This window comes from Mesocricetus auratus, unplaced genomic scaffold (genome assembly GCF_017639785.1).
Source record: "Mesocricetus auratus isolate SY011 unplaced genomic scaffold, BCM_Maur_2.0 Super-Scaffold_4256, whole genome shotgun sequence".
Taxonomy (NCBI): Eukaryota; Metazoa; Chordata; class Mammalia; order Rodentia; family Cricetidae; genus Mesocricetus; species Mesocricetus auratus.
The window spans coordinates 64,418,972-64,444,044 of record NW_024429182.1 but is presented as its reverse complement, the minus strand read 5'-3'; the positions used below and the strand labels follow the sequence as shown (position 1 = coordinate 64,444,044).

General features: G+C 44.4%; 1 protein-coding gene across 2 annotated transcripts in view; it reads left to right on the top strand.

The window, feature by feature from the left end:
* The window catches only part of Dock1 (dedicator of cytokinesis 1), a 495,662-nt gene that overhangs the window by 410,659 nt on the left and 59,930 nt on the right, over positions 1-25,073 (top strand). For both annotated transcript variants that reach the window (XM_040752573.1, XM_040752578.1), the window contains exons 33-35: positions 8,351-8,499; positions 18,129-18,214; positions 18,398-18,554. In XM_040752573.1, the coding sequence (XP_040608507.1) occupies positions 8,351-8,499; positions 18,129-18,214; positions 18,398-18,554 (392 nt within the window). The remainder of the gene's footprint in view (positions 1-8,350; positions 8,500-18,128; positions 18,215-18,397; positions 18,555-25,073) is intronic.

The window sequence follows — 25,073 nt, the reverse complement described above, 5'->3', positions numbered from 1 at the left end:
TTTACCAGACTGTAACATTTGCCAAAACGCATTGTGTTCAGTTGTGCAGAATCTACCTCCTAAAAGGTTTATTCACATACTCAAACTCTGCATTTGCTTACCCTGCCACCAGGTGGTGGTAGCATGGTGTGCTGATGTGATCAAAGCAGTGAGAGATCTGTTTAATGGTATTATAAAACAAATGTAATTTTATCCAGGAATTAATTTATTGACAATGTTCCCAGTATGTTTCGTCAGTCACAATAAGGAATTTTCTATTAAAATCTTAACCAAGGACCAGCAAGATGACTCTGTGGCTCAAGAGACTTCTCAACAAGCCTAATGACCTGAATTTGATCCTAAGACTCATGTGGTTGAAAGAGAGAACCAACCCCTGCAAGTTTTCCTCTGCCTATGCTATGATGCACATGCACTCAAATGTACACACACACACTAGATAGATAGATAGATAGATAGATAGATAGATAGATAGATAGATAGGGCTTGAGAAATGGCTCAGTGGTTAAGAACATTGGCTAATCTTTCAAAGGACCTGGTTTTGGTTCCCAGCATCCACATGATGGCTCACAACTATCTGTAACTCCAGTCCCAGGGATCCAAAACCATCTTCCTTCCCCCTCAGGCACTATATGCATGTGTGGCACACAGATATGCATGCAGGCAAAACACCCATATACATAAAAACAAAATATTACTAATATATAAAGTGATAATTTTTAAAAAACATGTAGGGCATGTTTTTCTCATAGATAAGTTTCTTAAAGAAATTAGTGACCAAAAAGTACTTGACATCTGTTTTTAGTGTTCCTACTGGGAACCTAGTCATGATACTAGGTCCTTATTGCCATATTCTTTCTGCACTCAGATTTTATATCAAAAATATAAAATGTCCCAGACCATGGAGCTGTTGCCCAGGTACCTGGAGATCATCAGGGAAAGTATAGCTAGAAAGACAAGAGTGAAGCATGGTTTTTGATGAAAGTGTGGTACTAGACTCCATCACACACCTGGACACCCTGTGACAGACAGGAGCAGACTTTGCAGGGCTGCCTCTGTTACTAAGGTAGCAGGATCAAAGTTACCTCTTGATAACCTGAACAAGATTCTCATTGTCCCTTTGACTACCCACCCTTCTGAGCTCTCCATGTCAGATGTGGGAAGGGAAATCCTGTCTCATCTGCAGGGAAGACCAGAATTCTCTAATGTTCTTTCCTTTTTTTTTCTTTTTGTTATTATTGTTGAATCTGAGACAAGAGTCTTACTGTGCACCCCAATCTAGACTGCCTCAGCTTCCTGAGTGTTTGGTATACAGATGTGTGCTGCCACACCTGGCTAGATATTTTGGTTTTGGTTTTAGTTTCTTGAGTGGATCTTTACCTGGAATAGAAATGTAGAATATCTGGGAAAATGAGACTGAGAAACTCTATAGATACTCTATATGTGATAATACTCTATAGGCAATGCTGGTAGCATAGTTTCTCTTGAGGCTCCAGCTAGGCTCCTGGGCATAGAGATGTGGGGTAGAGTTCCTTGGTGAAAGTGTAGAGCTGTCAGGGCAGTGGTGACTGCTGTACCCATCCAGTACATGCAGAACCTGAACCATCTCACGCATATTGGGTATCAGAATTGGAGTTGACTAAGGACCCTTCAGGGATACTCCATGTAAGACTTTAACCTGTATATGAAGAGCCTTAGTCTTGGCTCTTGGGCATTCCAACCTGCTGATCTCTGCAACATGGACCCTACAGGAATGATCTTGCCCTTCCTGACTTTCTGCCATCTCTGTGTTGGCATAGGGACCCTAAGGATAGAGTGGGTAGTTTGCTAAGTCATACTGAATTTTCTTTCCTCCACTGCCCTGGCCTGCTTCTGTGACCTTTGTCTTGTGACTAGATCCTTTTGCATTTCTCTCATTCAATAGTCTACTTTATACATTGTGGGGGTTGGGAAAATATGTGAGAAGACTTCCAGTCCAGAAGCCAAATAATCCTGTGATGTGTACATAGGATGAGCTCAGTAGGGAAATTCTGGGGCTGTTGGAACAGGGAATGGGTCATCTTGGTCAATTTTTCTGTTCTTTCTCAGAATTACATGCTGACAGATATATATGTCACTTGACCTGGAAAGCCTGATGACCAGAATCATGCCAGGCAGGGAACAATGTGTTAGCCTGTGAGAAGGAGACTAATGAGAGACAGAATCCTGATGATGGGTACCTTACACTGTAGTTCTCCACTGAATGATGGAAAGTCCAGATCCTTTCTAGGTTCAGCATCCACAAAGGAGAAGATATGAGTTCCATCCGACTTGCCAGGCTGCACTGTGGCCTGTCTCTTTGACTCCTCTGGACATAGACTTGCATGCACACAGCAAATAAGAGAGAAGAAAAGAGATCCTGAGGTCACCCAAGCAGAGGTCTTATGGATCAGTGTACAATGAGGTGCCCTTCTTCCCTGACAAGCAGTGGCTGCTGCCCCAGGCATCCCCAGCATCCTGCTGTGGCCCTGCAGTGACAGGGCTGCTGGTTGGAAAGAGGGAACTTCAGTACTGAGCTCTGACATCAGTTGGCCAGAGATTATCCTAACTGATGAGTCTTCTTGACTTTCCAATATGTGTGTCTTATATAGTTGTGTTTTTGTTTTGTTTTGCTCTTAGCAGTGACCTTAGTATGTTTTCCTGTCTTACATTTTTAACGCTGACCCTGATCTTTATGCCTTTATTTTTAAGTTTTATTATATCTTAATTATATAATAATGGAATTATTGTTTTAGTCCTGTACATATTTTTTGAAAATACTCCCACTGCCCTCTCTTTTTCCCTCTTACTTCCACTAATACCTTTCTGTCCCCAGCATACACACACACTTTTATGCTCCCCTTTTTTTAAATCTGTTTTGGGTTACTCAGTGAGTTTCTTTAAGGCTCTTACAGAAACATGAGTGACAGTTATTTCTAGGAGCATGTGCACCTTGCCCATAGCTGTCTCACTGGAGATTTCTTTCCTTCTGCCAGTAGCCAAACTACATGTTTATTTTTAAGTATTGTCAGTGCCGCCTCTGAAGCTCCAGGGGTTGACCTTGAACCCGGCCCCATTTCTTTTATGTCATTTGCCAAGACAGTCATGAAGGAAAGAAAGATGGGCTTTGGGAAGAGTGAGGTTCTCCACAGAGCCTCCTTGGGAGTCTGCAGTCTCAGACTTTCCTATTCTTTCCCAGAGTGGTGAACTCTCTTGACATCATCTGCCATTATGTTCTAATTAGATGATCCCAGCAATAGAGACTTTTGACTCACCATGCCAAGAATAAAGCTAACTAAGGATCAGTGCCCCCCTCCCCAGATTGTTACTCTCTAATGTGAGGACATGGCTAATGCCTGAGTGTTTCACAGCTTGCTCATCAGCAGCAAAACATCAATTTTGGCGTGATAACAAGTAGGAGATCAAAAGGAAGCCATGACCTTGGCCAATTAATGAACAAGAATTTGTGATCTGCAAGAAAGGACAACTGCCAGGGTTGGATTCCTGCTAGGCAAATAACAGAATTTCATGGGATTTTGTTTGGTTTTGTTTTTATTTTGACAAATAATAAGTCCTTTGCTCCTCCTTGGATTTCCTGTGAGTAGGCTCTAAGAATGGTTCTGTGGGATCATCATGGCCAGCAAGGACTCTTCCTGCCATGGTTCCCCAGTGTTCAGGCATGTCTGTCTGCCAATGGCACTGTGCAGGTTGCTGCTCTTCAAACTCATAGCAGCCCATCATGATTTCCCAGGATGTGCACAACCTATTTTCCACCACATAGCTTCCTGTTCTCTTTTTTTTCCAATGGGCTCAGGTTTGGGAATATGTTGGCAGGCACATACAGCCAATTCTGCCAAGAAAATAAAAATAGAAGTCGGATCAGATGTGTTCCTCACCTTAGAATTAGTCACCTGTCATTCCACCGCTGCACCGGATGCCTTCCCTCCACCTGCCCTTCCAGTGCGTGTGGTCTTTGGAGAGGGGTGTCTCACACAGAGGTCCCCCAGAGGCGCTGCTGGCTGGGACAGGGCAACAGGCCTTTTCTTCCCAGAACTCAACATGTAAAAAAGAAAGTCAAAACCATACTCTTTCAAAAGAAAAGTAGGAAAAACTGTGTTCATTTACCCAGCTCTCCTGATATTTATGAGAGGTGCTTGGAGGAGGCCTCTGGGGCCACCTCATCTCCCTCTCACTTTGGTTCCACCATCTCGTTTTGTTTATTACATCCAGCTCTCAGGAACTAGCACATGCTCCCTGACCCGATCTGGTTGGAAGAAAAGTGCCCACAGAGAGACCTTGTTTGCACCTTATTTGGCATGGGCTATTTTTCCTGTAGGGATTCCCTTCACTGGTGTTTTGAGGAATGTGCAAACTGGTCGCCTTTCATTAAACCTGGATACTGCACAATGGACCCTAGCAGAAGGTGGTGACAGGTTCTGTTCTGTGATCCTTGTGTGTGCACAGTTTTCCTACAATTTCCCTGCACAGTGGCTGGATTTCTGAACATCAGAGCTGTTAAGCAAACATCCAGATACTGGGGAAGGTACTGAGAAAGGCCTGGCTTCTAGAGAAAGCCAGGTGTCACTTTCAGAGGAGTTAGCACTACATCTTATCACTAGAATAGAAACACCAGGCATGTCTTAGGGGTAGAGAATACATCTAGGAGACCAAAGGTGGACTGTCTGTCTTACACCATGGTTATAAGAGCCTCAAGTACTTTTCTGTTGCTGTCATAAAACACAATGCCCCGAAAAGCAACATATAGAAGAAGCAATCCATGTCACCTAAGGTTCCAGAGAGAGTCCATAATAGCAGAGGAAGCATGGCAGCAGGCTACTGGAACTGGAAGCTGAGAGATCGTATTTCAGTCTACACCCAGGAAGCAGAGAAAGCAAACTGGAAGTGGATCAAGGCTGTAAACTCTCAAAGCCTGACCCCAGTGGCATACTTCCTCCAGCAAGGCTGCATCTCCTAAAGGTCCCATAGTCTTCCCAAACAGACTCATTGACCAGAAAACAAGTGTTCAAATACCTGAACTATGGGGACATTGCTCATGCAAGCCATCATAGTCATCCTGCTCTTCCTTTCTCTCCAAAGGAAAAGAAAACTGCCCGAGTCCCCTTGACTTTCATTGGCCCACATCTAGGTCCATCATTAGACTTCAGCTTGATGTACATCAGGGGAAACCCAAAATGTGGGTGTCCAAAATAATTAAATAAACAAATAACAAGCATCAGAAAGCCCCACCCACCTTACTAACTCAGGGTCTATGGGCTTGTGACAGCTCTGCCCCCAAGGGTGTCACTGCTCAGAGGTCTCAGGCTACTCCAGCCCAGTTTTTCCTGCACCAGAAGAGAGGGTGATGACGCATGGGTATAAAGCCCTTCTTTCTTGTAGCTTAGTTTTCCAATGGCTGCTCCTGCAGCCACTTGTTCTGCCTTGTATGATCGTCCCAGCTAAGAACAATAAAAGCTGCGAGTGACAGCTAGAACTTTATGACACTGAAATTACGGTTGACGAACAACGTGCTGTCACGATCTCCTGTTTTCTGAAGCATTGGCTCTGACATCTTTTAGGCATAATACAAGGAAAATGTCACCTGAGGAATTGAATATAATGGCACTTTCAGGAGCCACTTTGCAGCCCTTGCCTGCCTTTCCGGAGTGTTAAGCATTAAGGGAAATGGGCAGAATCACACCATTGCGGCTTCAGACAAGATACTAACTATTGAGCCAAAGTTGGAAACTTGGATTCTAATTAAATTCAGGTTCCTTATCAGGGATCACACTTTGTACCGGTGTCCATTCCATGAAAACATCTTTTGGTTTATGAGAATGGTCTGCTTTTTTATGTATGGTTATTTGTAATAGACACATTTACTTAATGACTCTCTTGACAGAAATCTGCATTCGTTGAGCTATAAAGAAAAGCGAATTCCGCATTATGTTTCCCGATTGTGTCGAAGTATTAATAAGATTAATTAACTCCAGATCATCTAGCTGGTGTTAATAACAAGATGTCACGAATAATTCACTCAGGCGTATCGTTTCTCATGCACCCTCCTGTTATGTGCTGGAATGAGACAATGCTAGTTACAGTGCAGTGGCTTGAAGATAAAGGAAGCACTCTGATGAGAGATGAGAGACCGCTGCCTAGGAGCACCACTCCTGCCTCATCATATCCCCTCAGCAAGCTGGTGTATTAGTCAGCGTTCTCTAAAGGAACGGAACTGATGGAACAGCTGTGCACATGCGTGTGTGTCTGTTTTCGAGCAGCTTACGGGCTGTGGTCTGAGTAGTCCCACGTGGCTGCTTCATGATATAAAGGCTAAGACACCCATAATCGTTCAGTCCCTGAAACTGGATGATGTCTCAGCATCCCCAGTCTTGTGCTTGCATCCCAGGGAGGACCTGGAGAACTGCTGGTCTCCAGTATGTGTTTGAATCCCAAAGAAGTAGGTTGTAATACCAGCAGAGGAGTGCCTCGGCACCATAGTAGATGAACTTGCTAACAAGAGCGAGAGTAGGCAGGCAAAAAGCAAATGCTCCCTTCTTCTATGTCCTTTTATATAGACTGCCACTAGACGATGTGGCCCAGATTTAGGTGGGTCTTCTCACTTTGAGTAATCTAACCAAGAAAAATCCCTCACAGGTGTGCCAAGCTGCTTGATTTAATTCCAGATGCTGTTGGCTGACCACAGAGATTAACCACCACAGTCAGCCTGCCTTCCTGTAGAGAGCTTCCTGGAAGCCTCACCAGTGGGGTTGTGAGCCAGGGCTTGCTACTGCTTTCTCCCTTTGCCTTCCCTGGCTCTCATCAAACCCCACATATCTGTGCCATTCCCCAAGCATCCTGAATTCAGTGACAGCACATTCAGAGAGGGCTGGAGCTCACCAAGTACGTTTGGCTGGCTGATGAAGCCCAGGAATCCATCTCTCTCTATCTCCCCAGTGCGGGGAATGCAAGTATATCCCACCACACCTTTGCTTTTCATTATTTTAAGTTCTGATGCTCAAACTCAGGTCTTCTTGTTGGCAAGGCAGAATTTTTATCTCCTTAGCCCAACAAAGCTGTTCTTCACATAAATGCATCCCTACCAAGCAGCAGCCCAAGGCAATAGACCCTACTATTTCTGTAGTCCTATGTCCCAGTCGGGGCTCTGTGTGCAGTCATTCAGAGTACCTCATAAGTTGTCATGTAGTTCACAGAGGTGCCACATGGACCACTCCTCTACATGCCATCTTGGAGACAGAGGCATCTAAGAGACCATCTGCACTGTCTCTGTGTCACCTCCCATGCTTGTCAGATGCTGGCTCTCCAGCCCCAGTTCCCTGCTCTGTCTGACCAAGTATCAGATGGTGATCATGTCCTTGACTTTTGTGCTACAATTGACTTCTTGTGAAACCAGCCTCTCTGGTCAATATATAGGGAGATCTTGTCTCAAAACAAACTTCTAAACAACTGCTCTAAAAGAATGCAATAGTACCACTAAATACCACTAAACACAATAAGTAAGACAGTTTTTAAGTATTTTTATTATTATTGTATATGTGTACATGCCATGTCATGTAAGTGGAGATAAGAGGATAACCCTGCAGGGTCAGCTCTCTCCTTCTACCTTTATGTGGGCTCTGGGATCATACTTGGGTCATTAGGCTTGGTGGCAAACACCTTTACCTACTGTACCATCTTGCTGGCCTGAGACACAATTAGAGGATGGTGTGTTTGCTCATGATTTCCTCACAATTCAACCTTCTCAACTCCACTTTACAGATGTGGAGACTAGACCAGCCCTGTAGTAGACTTAAAGGGAATGCGGTTTTAAGTGGTTCTCTTGCAGCAGCAGGAATTCTATGCTACATGTGTTTATGGGTGTGGCGTGCTTGTGTGTTCCATGTGTGTAGAAACCATACTTGCACTTAGATAGTCATCTCTCCATGCCCTCTACTTTATGTACTGAGGGGCAGGGTCTCTCACTGAGCTCAGAGCTTGCTGTGTCAGCTAGTCCAGCTTGCCATCATGCCCCAGGGATCCAGTCTCTGCCTCCTCTGTGCTGCCATGCCTCCCTCAGCTTTTAAGTAGGTACTGAGGTTCTGAACTCCAGTCTGCGTGCTTACATGGCAAATGCTTTACCCACTGAGCCATCTCCTCTGCTTTCAGTCCATACATGGCTTGAGGTGTTCAAACTCCTTACAAGCAAGGGGTTGGGTTCACAACCATGGGAATCCCCACTCAAAAATCACAGAGTCTGTGTTGCTGTGTTCTGTGTTCTTAAACCCCTTTTGAAAATCCACCCCTTTTTAAAATAATAGATGTCACATTTCTTTATTGAAAGGTCAACACAAGATAAAATTCATCCCAGAAATGGTCGGCCCAATATTGGAAATGACATTGATTCCTGAGACAGAGCTTCGAAAAGCCACCATCCCCATCTTCTTTGACATGATGCAGTGTGAGTTCCACTCCACCCGGAGCTTCCAAATGGTAAGGCTGTAAATGTGCAAAGAGTGTGAAGACTGGAGAGACACACAGAAAAACTGGAAGGCATTCACAGATGATTCTAAAGCTAAAGGTGACACACACATAAAAGCAGTCTCCACGGCTCACAGTAAAGGCTGTGACCATCCTTACTGAAGAATCTGTCATCCTCTGTCTTCATCTTGGGGGAAGTTAGTCCTTGGCTTCTAGCTGTCCCAAACTGGCGTTTATATGGACTTTACATTAAATCCTACATTAAAGTCCCTCGAGACTGGAAAGAGGGTTTAATGGGTTTAGAACATTTTTGTGCAAGCATGAAGACCTGAGTTTGAATCCCTAGAACCGTTGTTTAAAAAAAAAAAGCCTATCCCAGCATTCTGACATATACTAGTGCTGGGGCAGGAGACAGATAGGTTGTAGGAGCTTGCTGGCTGGTCAGCCTAACCAAAAAGGTGAATAAGGTGGAGACTGAGAACAGGACACTCAATATCTCCCTTTGGCCTCTGCAGATGGGCTCTACACTCCTGGCCTCTGCAGGTGGGCTCTGTACTCCTGACCTCTGCAGGTAGGCTGTGCACTCCTGGCCTCTGCAGGTGGGCTGTGCAATCCTGACCTCTGCAGGTGGGCTGTGCAATCCTGACCTCTGCAGGTGGGCTGTGCAATCCTGACCTCTGCAGGTGGGCTGTGCACTCCTGACCTCTGCAGGTGGGCTGTGCACTCCTGACCTCTGCAGGTGGGCTCTGCATTTCTGGCCTCTGCAGGTGGGCTATGCAATCCTGGCCTCTGCAGGTGGGCTGTGCACTCCTGGCCTCTGCAGGTGGGCTGTGCACTCCTGGCCTCTGTAGATGGTCTATGTACTCCTGCACATACATGCCCATTCACATACACACACAATATATATGAATATACATAACATATGTGGTGTGTGTATAATTTTTAAATCTATTTTTAATGGAGATATAATACTTCAGGAACCATTTACTTTTTTTTTTTGCCCTAGGCTGCTCAGTTTTCACTACCAATAAGTATACTATGCACCTGCTTATTCACATAGCTTGAATCATATTGAATGTTTCCCTAGTATACATACTCAGAAATGCAATTTGGGAATCAAAATGCTTTTGTACCATTTGACATTATTGCCAAATTGTTTGATATTATTGCTGCAAGCTTTGACCTGCCTCCACCACTGCTGCCTCTAAAGCCTGGCTCCAGTGTCACTCCAGGCTTGTTGAAACTATAAATTATAATCTAAAATACTTTTCCCAGGCATAAAATTCATCTGACTTTTTGAATTTCATATGAACCAAGCACAAAAAAAGACTTGTGAAAACTGCTATTAAATTTTAAAAAATCAGGTAAAAGGAGATAAAAGTATTTATATAGATAAATGTCACAAGTCCAGAAAACTAAAGTCAAATGCCGTTAAAACCATTTATACCATTTCTCAATTTTTAAACATAGTCTTTGGGTCAAAACAAAGGTCAGGGTTGCTGAAATGAAGATGAATGGGAGGTGGGTTTCTGCACTTCCTCCCTCTTTGTGGTCTTTGTGTCTGGTTGCTGTATTGTGGAGGTTTCTAAATATCCTACAACAGTCTTCTAAGGAGGTGCTCCCATTGTTCTAGTTTACCCCAGGTTTGCAGGAAAATGAGAGAGGTTAATGAGAGCCACAGGCACAGAGGCTCCAGTCCTAACATTGTCCTCCTTTTGAGCATTCAGACTCTGTCCTTTGCTTTTGCAGAAAGTTAAACTTCCTGAGTAATACCACAGAGAAGTGATTATCCCAAATCCCAGCTCATGTTCTGTAAGCATTTTCACGACTTAAAACATACCTTGCTTGGATGTAGGCAAGTAAAAACACAGCCATAGACAAGCAGATCACAAAAGAGATGTATCAGACCAAGCATGGTCTCATACTCCATCATTTTGCAGCAAACTCTCTGGCTGTTTTCCATTTGTGTTGAGACACAGGGTTGCATGATTTGACAACTCTTTAAGTGAAGCAAACCAAAATACAAAAACTGTAAAGCATGTTGACTCAATCTTGTGATCGAAAGCTATACCTCCTCACTAGAACAAATACAGGAAATAATCCATTTATAAAGAGAAAGGGCTTGTGTTGGCTCAGTGTTTAAGAGGGTTTGTTCATGATCAACTGTCCATCTTGTTTGAGGCCTTAGTAGGGCAGCTAATCATAATGGGACTGGAGGAGTAGTGGAACAAAGCCACTCACCCCAGGACCAAGGAGAAAAAGAAAGAGCTGAGGCCATGGTATGTATCCCTCAAAGATACATCTTATTGTCCTATGTACCTCCCATACTAAAAGGTTTCCCGGAGACCTAGTGCCTATCACATGGATTTTGGGGGCACTCTAGACGTGCAAACTGTAGCAGGTCTCTTCTGTGTCAGTCTGTTCATGTGGGTAGGGAAAAGATCAGCTAACCTCAGCCTCCCAGGAAGATGCCATTTCCAAAACCTTCCCCATTTTTCTGCTGCTGTCCTGGTCATTTGGTTTTCTAGAAAAAGTTAGTGACAGTGGCCTTGGCTTGCCCTCTCTGCCTTGTAATCACAATCATTTGAGAAGACTCAACATTCCTGGCCCTTTCTCATCTCTAAACCTTCTCCCATCCCTGCTCCTCCCCCCCACCCCCACCCCTGGACCACAGCACTTGTCTGTTGAGTTTCTCTAGCCTTCTGGCACTTTCCTGCTTTCAGTTTGGCTAGTCCTTGTCAGCATGTTTTCTTAAAGCAGAAGGCATAGCCCCTATTGCTTATAGTCAACATTTGCAGGCACATCCTGACTGAGTGCATGCTCAGCCCCCAGGACACAGCTGGCTCAGCCTGCCTCTCCATCCACGAGTGCTGGGATGGGGATGGTTGGCTGCTGTTTAACTAATCCACCACAAATGCAATTATCTAACCTGATTAGTCACATCAGTGAGGGCTTAAATTGCCTCCACTTTATAGCAGATGCACAAACCTAATGGAGTGAGGGGAAGGCATTAGGGTTTTTTGTTTTTAGGCAGCTTGAGTGTTTTGGTCACAGGACATAGCATCTCCTAAAGATTGTGCTTTCATAGCAGAGAAGTTGATATGCTGATGTTCGTGAAATATGCATTGTGGCCAGGTTGTATTTTTGACTTGTAATTGGAGTTTGGAGGTGACCTACTGGGTTCAGGGGGCAACCTCCATTTGACTCAAGATTAAATTGTATCTAACCATGACTGGAGTTTTAGAAGCCTGTGCTGCTGCAAATTGGCTTTCCCAGAGTTTCCTGGAGTGGTTGCCCTTGCATGCCTCAGCCACAGTGGTAGCATTTTATTAGCATGTTCTTTCTAATACAATTGCTGGAAGAGCAGAAAACTTCCTTCAGGATCCCCATGCCCTGGTCCTGTGCAGCCTCTCCAAGGTTCTCCCATTAGCTGGGTTCTTACAGTGGTATAATGGAGGTGCACAGGATTACCCATTCAAGAACTATGACTTCCGGTAGCCTGTGACTTTTCTAGGGCTGTATTCCTTACCTTGGGTCATTGAGTCATCTTGGTTTCTTCAATTCTGGACAGATTTCAGCATGAGCCATCAGCTCCATGAAGTTCTTTATACCTAGGCATATGATTCAGTTGGAAGAGTGCTTACCTGGCATGTGCAAAGCCATGGGTTTGGTCCCTAGCACTGATTAAACCAGACATGGTGGTATGTGTTTAATCCCAGCACTATAGAGGTAGAGGCAGGAGGATCAAAATGTCAAGGTCTGGGGTCCAAGAGCTCCCCCTTGTTCAGATCAGCTGTTTCTGCTGGTTTTGCCAGCCCGTTCTTTGCCAATTTGCTCATCGCTCCTCTCTCTCTGTCACTGGGTTCCATGGGTTCAGTTCAGTGTTTAACTATGGGTGTTTGCCTCTGCTTCCATCAGTCACTGGATGAAGATTCTAGGATGGTTATAGACATCAAGTTCATTATCAGGAATGGGCATTTAAGGTGGTCTCTCCACTATTGCTTAGCTTGCCAGTTGGTGTCATCCCTTTAGATCACTAGAGGTCTCACTGGTGCCAGATCTGTCTTCTAACCTATGACTCCCTCCACTCAACCTTCCTGTTCCCCCATGGTCCTCTGTCTGATTCCACTTTCCACCCCATCCTAAAGTAGTGTGGGAGTGGTGAGGATCTTCTAGCCCCATTTGTCGCCCACCTCCACACACCAGCCTTGGTGATGGGATGATGAACCTTCACTTGGCCTTACCCCGACTTTTCTGCCATCTTCCTGACAGCCTTCCAGATGCATAACCCTCAGAGTCTCAGCCTCGCACTGCATTTTATTTCCAAAACATAAAAATGAAAGAAAAAAATGCTTTAAATTCTCTCCTGACATGTTTTTAAAGAACTTCATTTGTTACAGCTTTAGAAAATACAGTGCTAACAGCTGAGAAGTGTAAGCAAATGGCCATGCAGGCCACATACCATTGATACAAACTGCAGTGGGAAAGGGAAAATTATGTTCTCAATCATGGGGCTGTTTCATGTCATCTTTGTGAAGCTGAGTAAACTGCTCCACCACCTCCAGACACTCCCATTTAGTAGTAACAATATAAACATGAATCATCTTGGTGCCATCCGAAACTCAGTTCCTAAGTTTCTGTTTGAATAATTTCCTTCTGTCCATGCTGCTAACCTTAAGCAAATAATTGAATAACCCAAGTGGATGCAGGAAACTTCTGCCACTTGGTTAAAAAGCCAGTACAATTTATACTGTACAGTGAATGTGAATAAGTTTGGTGGAAATTCTATCTTGCTTATTCACCAGTTCATTGAGAGTTTTATTTGTTGACTTTTTGATTTGTGCTCTTCATTTCTAAACAATATGTGGTCATACTGCATTGGCTCCTTCTAGAGGAACCATTATGTGGGGAATAGATTTCACGTCACTGAATTCATTCTCAAAGGTGGTCTTGAGAGATCTTGACAACCAATACCTTTGACTCCAAGAGTTCCTATTATAGTGAATTCTGTTCTTTAAAGCCTTCCAGCAAAGATGTACTCAACCTCCCATAGTCTCCCTCAACTAAGTCAACCTTGACTCTCTCTGAGGCTATTTTCACTGAGTTCACAGTAATTGTGCCCAGCCAAAAGTCCCTCTCCAGGCTGAGTTGCGAGTGTCTGCAAGGTATCTCAGCCAAGCAGCCCAGGCCTCCCCACCCCAAGAGTACAGTTTTTGGGTCTCCCAGGTCAAGAACAGGTCAGGCAAGCTTCAAAGTCAGGGAGCTGTCTACTTGATAGACAGGGTGAATATAGAGGTTTTTTAAATATGGGATGAAATCCTAGAGATTAATTAAGTGTGTAATTAAGTTTACACAGTGGATAGGGAAGATAAACGCAATCTACATAAAAATATTAATGTATTTGAGCACAGGGATTAAAGGCCCAGTGACAGACTGGAGAACCCGTCACTGTTAAGATGTCATAGGGAGAGCTGCGGGATGAATGGAAGTTTTTAAGGAGTGGCTTGTGTTTGCTGAGGCTTCCTCAGGGCCACATTTTCTACCCTGACTCAGTCAACCATCTTTGTTTCTTGTGCTTTCTGGTAAACCCCTTGAGGAAATGTACATGACTCCAGCAGACTGGCCCAGCTCCATCTGGAGGTAAAGGAGACAACAGAGGAGATTCCTTGGTGCTCTCTGAACCCAGGAAGTGGCAAAGCACCATGCTCCTACATTGAAGTGTTTCTGGGCTTGTTTTCATGAGAACAAGGGGAAAGTAGAGCACTTTGGTCAAAGGGTAACAGGAAACTCTTTTGTTATTAGACGCAGCAGGCTCCACTCATCAATTTATGATTTCAACCAGCTCTTGATAAGCTCTGAGCCTTTGTCTGTATGCTGAATTAGTTGTGTCCAGATCTCTGTGATGACTAATCCTGGACACAATGCAGGTTTGGTTAAATACACGTATAATTATATTATAGCAATTGCAGTAAGACTGATAAGGTGGCTCAGTGGGTAGAAACATGAGCACACACAAGCATGATTTTTAATAGCAATAACCCTAACCCAGAATTATACATTTCAAATGAATTCTCATTGACTTTAAGATTGTCTGTGACTGGGATCCACACTTCATAGTCTCTGAAATAGTATTCAATAGCCCTGAGCTGACTTTGGCAGTAAGAATGGGAAGCAATAGCTTTTTTTTCTAAAGTTAATTGAATTCACAACATCAATGCCACTGTGAGGACAGCCCATCAGCGTCAGTTGAAAAGCACCCTTCCGAATGCCTTGGATGGATGGTCTCTTACATTTAATGTTCTCAGGGGAATACTGCTATCAGAGACTTGAGAGCCTTTATTCCATATTTTAAGTTGGAGACACTGTGGATATTTTTGTAGCAATATTGGTGATTTCAAGAAGAAGAAAATATAATGATCCTGCTTATTACATCAGTGAGTGAGCCTCTGCCACCTTTTGAGTAGCACAATAACCATACTCTAATTTTATCCTAGCCACAGAGCCCTGCTGCCTGTTACCACGGTGCAGCCTGACAAGGGACACAATAAACATGACCTTTATAAAAAGCAGACCTGCTCTGTCAGCAAATGGACTGTCTCCAATTTATTGGGATGGGGCCACTTAATTCTGATTATGATAACAGGTCACAGTACACTAGCATATTGATCCTAGTATGTTCTGTAAAAAACGAATGAAGACACGGAAATGAGAGGCTAGCTGAAGAGCCCTGCTGCTGTAAGCCTTGCTTGTAGGTGACAGAATTGCCAGGTGTTTGTGCAGATGCTCTACCTTAAGACTGGCATTCAGTAAATCTAGAGTCCCCTGTGCTCTGGTGCACCCACCATTCAGCCACTCTTTTTAGACAACATTAAATTCCTCAGAAAAGTTTGGTGAGCAGCATATTAAGGGTCCAAGACATCCTGGTTGTCCAAGTGTGAGTGTAAGCTGGGTTTAGACACGGAAGCAGAGAAAGCATGGTATTTGCATAAAATAGGACCAACATCCCAATACCTTCTGACCAGTGTGTCTGCCAGTGCTAAGATAAGTCCTTCCTCTCTGAATTCTCTATACTTTTCCAGTTGTATCCCTCAACATGGGTGCTCGAGTGTATGTCTGAATTAAGATATTGGTTCTCTTTTAGATCACAACTATTTGTTGTGAATCACACGTATTTGATCTTTGGCATCCCACTCTGTTTTCCCCCTGAAAGATGGGACTGCTTTGAAATGCCATCTCAGGGCTAATTGTAAGAGATCTCCCTTGTGTGAGAGTCCAAAGCAAATGGCTGCTCAAATGAATCCTTTTTAAAGAGTAGAGTCATTGCAGGCAAATAGCAAAAGGTAGTCATTTTACAGCGAAAGTATTTTTCTTAAGACTCCACATTGAAAAAAAGGAAAAAAGTCAAGTCAATCTCTTCCTTCAATGGAACCGTCTCTGTTTCTAAAAGCCTTGAACTTCTTAAGCCTGACAATCAAAAAAGTGGTATTTATCTGGGAGGAGAGTGTGAGAAGATCAGAAAGAATGAGGAGCTCAGAAAGGCTAAGGTTGCTGGGAAGCTGCCAAGTCTTTAGTGCTAAGAAAGAAGCAACCTCAACCCCTCCTGCCCTGTCTTATGTTTGCACAGCAGGATGAAAGTGAGGCTCTGGGTACTGCAGCATCCTGATGAGGATGGGAGAGTGTTGTGGAATGAGTATTTGTTTAACTATGTAAAGATGTGTTGCATTTATTTATGCTACATTTGTTTATCTAGGTAAAGATGTGTTACTGTTTTACCTTGCCTGCCTAAGGCATCTGATTGGTCTAATAAAAATAGCAAGACAGAACAGAGATAGGTGAGGCTGGTGGGGAGGCAGAAAAGGTGAACCAGACAGCCAGCTGTTGGTCCAGCCAGCCAGAGGCCAGACAGATAGACAGAGAGGAAACAAGAAGGCAGGACGGGCAGTATATGCATGAGGTAAATGAGCCTCAGCACATAGATTGATAGAAATGGGTTAAAAAAGCTAGCTAGAAACAACCCTGAGCTAAGGCTAAGCCTTCATTTTATTAATAAGTCTCTGTGTCATGATTTGGGGGCTTGTGGCCCAAGAAAGCCTGCTACAGGAGAGTCTGTGCCACCTTGCAGGCTCTTTCCTAGGCCTTACTTTCTGCTTCTCCAGAACCCACCATTTTGCCACTGCCACAGTAGCATTTCACATGCCCCATGTCAGTGTCCCATGTCTATTGCTTGGTTGGACAAGGCTCAGAGAGCCAATTGTTTCAGTACCAAGCAGTCCACCTCCTGAGCTCCATCTACCTTAAGTCTCAACTCCCTGCCTCCCTACAGATGTAACTCATTGGTAGAAATAGAGCTTGCCCGGCACACAGGAAACCCATTCTCAGCACTCCAAAAATCTGGTATAGTGGCACATACCTATAATCCCAACACTTGGGAGATGGGGGCAGGAGGATCCCAAGTTCATCCTTCATTACATTACTGATTTTGAAGCCAGCCTGGGCTACATGAGATCCTATTTCCAAATGCATGACAAAACACCAAATATCTGTTTTATGTGTGAGAGGCAACATGGTCATTTCATGAGAACAAGTGTCTCAGACTCACCTCTAAGCCTCAATACAGTAGTCACTAGGGAGGAGGCTAACTCTCACTGGGCTGTCATTCTTATGAGAGCCTTGACATCGTGGGGGACCTGGGGATTGCTGCTGAGAACTGGATGGCTGGACTACTTTCAAAGATCCTGGAGATCCTCACATTCATGCTACAGCGTGCTTGCTTTCTGAACTCTGAGTTTAGTTGTATGCCTCCTTCTTGCTCACCATCCTTTGTTCAAAGTGTGGATGTCTCCATCCTTTCCTGCCTGCTAACACCCTCACTAGTAACTTGGGATTTCTCTTTGACCTGGTGTGCCACCCAGCTATCAGGGAAGGAATTGGGAAACGTCGTTATGAAGGTGTTTATTTCTAGTCCAGTAAGCTCTAGAAACATTCTGGGAATTTCTGACTCCCTTAAACTTAGATATTTTTTTTTAAGTCTGGATTTGAGAGATATTCAGTCAACTCTGATGCTCATGCTATCCACTCGGCATCTCTGGGGAGGATAGGGTGAGCCTGGAGATGAACCATCTAAAGGTGACTGCTGATCTCTCTTTCTGGACTCTTCTGTAATCCTGTTTGAATTGGAGATCCCTCACGGGGTGGCAGTAAAGTGGCCCCATGAATGTTTTCAGATTGCCAGAACACTAACCTAGCAAATAAAATGCCATCTGTTCCTCTCCAGGAATCGACACCCTGTTTCAAGTGTTGTTTGTTTGTTGAGATAAAGTTTAGTATCTCTTTCCATTACTCCTTGATTCTGTTTCCTACAGTTGGCTTCACTTTCCTTCTATGCCTCTTACTCCTGCTATTGAGATACATGCATCCAGGCTCTGGTAACTAGAAGAGAAAGAAAAGGTTCTTTCTGAGGCTGGGAGTCATCAGATGTCTGCAAGAGCTTGGGGACCGCATCTCTGAAATGAAATCAGGTTTCAAAGGCAGAGGGTAACCATCTGACCATGATCCCAAAGATGCAGAAGTGAATGAGGCCCACGTTGCAAAATGGAGTATCTGCCATGCTAATTATTTATGCTTCCTCTGTTTAATTATAGTTTGAAAATGAGATCATCACTAAGCTGGATCATGAAGTGGAAGGAGGCAGAGGAGACGAGCAATACAAAGTGTTATTTGATAAAATGTAAGTGTTGATTCTCGGTGGGATTTATGTCAGGAGAGAGACAGAGAGACTTGTAATTAGACTACAATGAACTTTGTAGCCCAGAAATAATTAAAATGTGTTAATAATGGGAAATATTTTAAACCGCACCTCAAGTTTCTTTCTTGGAGTGTGATTAACAAGGTGTATGTAATTATTTTTCAGCCTCCTGGAGCACTGCAGGAAGCATAAATACCTCGCCAAGACAGGGGAAACTTTTGTGAAGCTCGTGGTGCGGCTGATGGAGAGGCTCCTGGACTACAGGACCATCATGCATGACGAAAACAAAGAAAATCGCATGAGCTGCACAGTCAACGTGCTGGTGAGCAAAAAGTTAATTAAACCTTCCATCTTCACAGCATGCTGAATGCAAGTGGAGCCTGGGTGTTTTGGAGCCCAGAGGACAGCTGGCCATAGAACACTTCACAGCACAGCATAACTCCCCCCAGTCTGAGACCTCTTTGGTGCAGGGGAGGAAAGACAGAGAATTGCTTATACATCTGCTCTCAGCCAGGCTGAGAGCTTGGCTCCCTTCTGAATGTCTTCACAATGTATTCACTGTGGCTGAGGGTAGCAAGCCATCTAGCTAGTTTCATCACTGAGGTAGCACCTTGTGAATTGCAGATGTGAAGACTCTGCTTGTATTAGAACAGAGTCATATACTACAGTGAGTATATTTGTCCTTAGTCCTGTGAATATGGCTCTCTTTGGAAAAAGGAATCTCTGAGGATCAGAGCCCAGGAGGTGAGGGTAGCTCAGTTGGTAAAGTACTTGCCTTACTAACCTGAAGACCCAAGTTCAGTCTTCCAGAAGTCACGTAAAAACAACCCAAACATGGTGGTGTATAATCTCAGCACTAGAAGTAAAGACAGTTGGGCAGCTGCATTTCTGGGTCTCACTGGGCACCCTGGTTGGTACTCTGCAGGCCAATGAGAGACTCTATTTCAAAGGAATAAACAAAACAAAACAACAAGATGGACAACAGCTGAGGAATGGCTGGCAACTGAGCTTATTGTCCTCTCATCTGTATGTACACACACACACTGAAGCCTGAGAGGAGATTAGCCTGGGATGCCTACATAGGAAAGGGTTGAATCCATTCCCAGGAGTTCTCATACAAAGGAAAGCCAGCTGGGCATGGTGGTGCACTTAGAAAGTCGAGGCCCGAGGATCATGAGCGTTCAAGGTCAGCCTCAGCTATATATCACATCTGAAACCAGTATAGGCCACAGCAGACCTTGTTTCAGTGCCCCCCAAACAGAAAAGGAAAACAAGCACTTATAGAAGAGAAGCCATGTGAACAGAGAACAGCAATTAGAGTGATGAAGACAGTCCTCAGAACTCCAAGAATCTCTAGATGCTGAAAAATTCAAGGAATGAGTTGCCTTGAAAGCCTTCACAGGAATGGCCAAACTACTAACACATTGGCTTCAGAACACCATGACTGTGGGGATGGTTTCTGTGTCCTTTGATGCCACCCAGCTTATGGTCATTTGTTAGAGCAACCACAGGACACCAATGCAGGGCAGCACAGATGGAGGGTGCATGGGTGAATTTGATTATCAATGACATTGTATGTTCCTTCTATGGCTGCAATGCAATTAGGTCTGTGGACACCCTTCCTGGTGCACTTCCTTCCTAAGGTGTATCCGGGAAGAGCAAGAGGCCCGGAGTACTTTTAGAGCACTTGATGACACCCAAGCTCAAGTCTAAGGAGTGGTTGGCCAACCTTGTGCCTCTCTGTGTGGATGCACCTCCCAGTCTGGCTTCTTTGCACACTGTTAGCCTCCTAATGAGTCATAATGGCTGACTCTTGGCCATATGAGGCTCTCTTCTTCTCTCAGCTGTCTCTAGGCAGAAATGCCAGACAAGACTCTTCCTACCATGCCTAACTTCCTTTACTCTTCTCCCCAGTCATTGGCCTTCTGATTTCAGGCCATGACCCAGTCACTAAGTAGCATGCCAACACTTAGCCCTCACTTCCATATCTGCCATTTGTATGATTTACAAGTGATCTGGGGTCACTGGAATGGACTTTAGTGTCAGAAGGAATGTCGTACAGCATTCATTCTAACAAAGAGGTTGGAGATATGACCCAGTTATCAACGGCACTTCATGTGTAAGCCTGAGACCCTGAGTTTGCATCCCAGTGCCAACAAAAAGTTGCGTCGAGTGGCATATGTGCCTCTAACTGCAGCACTGTGATGGGCAGAGACAGGAGGATCACTGGGGCTAGCTGATCACCAATCTACATATCTCCAGATTCAGTGAGAGGCCCTATGTCAATGGGATAGAGAACAGCAAACCTGGCCTCTGAACACAGGCACAGGTGTGCACACACACACTCCATACATTAGGAAAAATCAGAAGGGGCTAGAAAGATACTTGGTAGTTAAGAGTGAGTATTGCTCTTGCAAAGGACCTGAGCTCAGTTCTCAGCATCCATTTCAGACATCTCAGAGCCTCTTATAACTCCAGCACTAGGAGATCTGGTGCCCTCTTCTGGGCCTCTTCATGACACTCATGCAAGGACAAAGACATGCATACTTTCCTATAAATAAAGAATAAAGTAAATCTTAAAGGAAGGAAGGATAGTTGGATAAAAAAGATCAACAGATGGGTCATTTTACTCTCTGCTTTGCTTCCCTTAGCATATATGTAGTCTCTATCTTACCATGAGGAACATCTCCTGAAAGCACCTGTGCAACCACAGCACCTGTATGATGTTTTTCAGTTGTGGAAAGAGCTTGGGAATTGTCACTCTCTTTGCAGCAAGGAAAAAGGAACAAACTGAAAGACGAACAGTTTTTCCAACATCCATCCCCTTAGACAGGCAAATGGTCCCGCATCTGGAGAGCCAGGGAGATCCACAGACTCAGCTGCTGGAGTTGAAATCCAGGAGCATGGAAGCTGTGGCTGGGCATGTTCCTTTCAGCCTAAAATGGCCATAACTCAAAACAAAGAGCGCAGTTTAAGGGACAGAGAAGCCATCATAACCAGACATGTACACAACAGAGGGTTTATAGCTCTTGGTCCAGACGTTTCAAACAACTGTGGAGACTGAGGGGCCAAGGTTCACTTAGTACAGAGCTTGAGGATCTGAGCTGGAGCCCCAGAACTCACACTTAAAAAGCTGGGTATGGTAACACATGCTTATAATCCCAGCCCTGAGAGATGGAGCCCAAGAGCTGGGCCAGCAAAAGCCCCTGTCTGAAAAGTGGGAGGGGCAAGATGTTCAGTAGGTGTCTGTTGTCACATCTGACAACCCGTGTCCATCCTCAGGACCCATATAATGGAAAGAGAAAACACCTCCCTCAAGTTATCCTGTCACCTCCACGTATGTGTTATGGTGTATAAGTGTGCCATTGCACACATATGCACAAGTATATATAGTCACAGACATAAACACATAATAAATAATATTTTTGAAAGATGGCTGATATCTACAAAACAACACCCAGAGGTTGTCCTCTGGCCTCTACATATGCATGCACAGGTGTCCACATACACATGAACTCATACACATACAAAAAAGATTAAAACAAATGAGGACTCCAATGGGAAAGATGGCAATATGTGAGAGCAGGTGGATGATCTATGCAGAACACCTAGGAATCAGAAATTCTGGAAACTTAAGCATCTTCACATAGTGAAATATCCCTTGGATAGTTCCTCAAACTGGGACATGGCTGGGGAAGAATTTAGTGAGCTTCAAAGTCTAAGTAGATGCTATGCCCTTAAAGAAAACTGACGGATTATCCCTTTTCCAGCAGCTGTCAGTTGCCAGTAGCTCCTCACGAGGGCATAGAGTTCGTGCTTACCTCCTCTCTCCATGCTGGGACTGGGTCTGAGTTTGTGCTTACCTCCTCTCTCCATGCTGGGACTGGGTCTGAGTTTGTGCTTACCTCCTCTCTCCATACTGGGACTGGGTCTGAGTTTGTGCTTACCTCCTCTCTCCATGCTGGGATTGGATCTGAGTTTGTGCTTACCTCCTCTCTCCATGCTGGGATTGGGTCTGAGGTTCATGCTTACCTCCTCTCTCCATGCTGGGACTGGGTCTGAGTTTGTGCTTACCTCCTCTCTCCATGCTGGGATTGGGTCTGAGTAGGGTTTGTGCAGGCCATGTGCATGCTGTCACAGTTGCTGTGAGGTCATATGAGCAGCTGCCCTTTCATTTCCAGAAAACATTGTAGTCTTTCACTACCTATGATCCTGTAAGAGTTTGGTGCCTACAAACCAACCACACTCTAGTGGATAGCCAACGCCCAGGAGTAGCTGAGCGAAACAAATGAGACCTGGTGGGTTTGAAACAATCTTAGACACAAAGCTGGGGTGGTAGGGAGAGAGTGGTTCTGGGAGGAGTTAACAGGGGCGAATATAATCAAAATACATTGTATACAATTTCTCCTCTCAGAAGGAGGAGGAGGAGAAAGAGGAAGAGAAGGAGAAGTACAGTTAAAAGTTTCTCAAAATTAAATCTAAGCAGGTTAATAGTCCTGCGCATGGCTCCTACATGTGTGATGTCTGTTCCTGAAGTCTGTCCATCTGGCTCTTTATGTTCATGTAGATGCCTGCTAAGATGGCCTTTGCCTGTAGGCACAGGAAAGCAGCTGGCCTGGGTTTCAGCATCTTTATGTCTTACCTATGCCCTAAGTGATGAGCCTTCCTGGTGCCAGTGAGGCCAACATGAAGTATGGACTGGCATTTCCCCGTGGGGGAAAAATGTGGAGACTTTCTCAGAATCAGTCCCTGGATGTGACTGAGGCACAAGTGCGCTGTGTTTCTTAAGGGGGTCTGGGAGACTGCTTGGCATCTAGAAGGAGGAAGTATTAATAAATTCTCATTAGGCTTCCAACTCAGATGACTAAGACCTCAGTGTGCTTTTTTAAGCAAGATCTCTGCTCAGGGGGACACAACACCTGGTAGAGAGATAGCACCAAGCTGGACTTGGCTTCTTATCCCAGTGCCCACAGTCGGGAAACAGGAAGGATACATGCAGCCATGTTTCTGATGTTGGAGGCTCACTCAGTGCCCACCTGCTGTTGCTATTGTCAGCTTGGGCTCCTGCTGAGAGCCACCCAGAATTCCCAAGGTGATCTCACATTATTAACTTCCTCACCAGGAAGCAGCCTCTGTCGTTGCCTGAAAAGTGACACATTAGTCTCTCACCATCCCCAGGGGTGATGGGATGGATCCTTTCCTGTTTGAGCACATCTATGTGGAGTGTAAATGCAGGAGAGTGAGGAAAAAGAAACTAGAATGTTACCGATGAGAAGTCTATCTCTAGGGACTGGAGAGATGGCTGAGCAGCTAAGAACACATTCCACTGTTGCACAAACTCATACAAACACACACAGATTAAAAATAAAAGAATAATAATAAATTTAAAAATTCCTACTCTAAACACTCATTGCCAAGCTGCTATGTAGAAATATATGACTATATATAATATTCAATATTATATTACTATATATTTTTATATATCCAGCTCTAGAAGGGCTTTGAAGTCCAAAGACGGTAATGGACTTCAGCAAGGGCAGACGATAAAAGGCAGCCCGTGTCTCTGAAAGGCAAGTGAGGGTCACAGGATAAGATCACTGTAGAACTGTAAGGGAGAATCTATGAGGGACCAAAATAGTAGGAGGGAATTGAAAAGATGGGCACAAGAGAGGCTGCTGTGGCATCGTAACTTATGAATACTCTAAGTGAGAGGTGGGAAGGACGTGTTTGCTTGCTCCGAATCCTTTGACTTGTAGCTGGAAATATCCTTATTACTGTGTGCATCATAGGAGCCAAAGCTCCTTCCAGTGTCAGGGGCAGCACCAGGTAAAACTACATTCTTTGGAACATGACCTGTTTGCTGCTGTATACATGTTACCATCCTTTCTTTCTAGAAAATTGTGCCTTGGAAACAGTGTCCTCTTTGACCTATGAAATCAAATTGTCTTATTGGATCACTGTGTGTCTTTGTAATGTTGATGTTTGCTGAATCCCCAGATGATAGCCAATGGGGGAGGGAGAACCTTTGTTTTGTTTTTTAATTTTTACATGTATTACTTCCTTTTTATTTTATTTTTTGTGTATTTAGTTTAGAAACAATCTTATTTTACATATCAATCGCAGTTCTCTATCCCTTCCATCCTCCCATGCTCCCCATCACACACCCCCATCCACTCCCCAGGGAGGGTGAGGTCTTCCATGGGGGATCATCAAAGTCTATTACATCATTTGGGCGAGGGCAGAGCCTCTCCTCCATGTATCCCTCCATAGGGAATGGGCTCCCAAAGTCCATTTGTGAACTAGTGATAAACACTGGTTCCACTGTTAGAGGTTTCATAGATTGCCCAGGGCTCCTAACTGGCACCCACATTCAGAGGGCTTAGTTTGGTCCAGTGCTGGTTCCCCAGCTTTACTACTGGGGTTCGTGTGTTCTCACTTGGTCGGGCTAGCTGTTTCTGTGGATTTCTCCAGCATGGTCTTGACTTCTTTGCTCATCCCTCCTACAACTGGATTCTAGGAGTTCTGCTCAGTGTTTAGCTGTGGATATTTGCTTCTGCTTCCATCAGCTACTGGATGAAGGCTCTGGGATGACACTTAAGGTAGTCATCAATCTCGTTATAGGGGAAGGGCATTTAAAGTGACCTCTCCACTGTTGCTTAGATTCTTAGTTGGGGTCATCCTTGCAGATCCCTGGACATTTTCCTAGTGCCGGATTTCTCTTTAAACCTGCAATGGCTCCCTCTATTAAGATATCTCTTTTCTTGCTCTTCTATTCTTCCCCTGACTCAATCTTCCTGGTCCCTCATGTCCTCCTCTCCTCTCCTCTTCTCCCTTTCTTTTT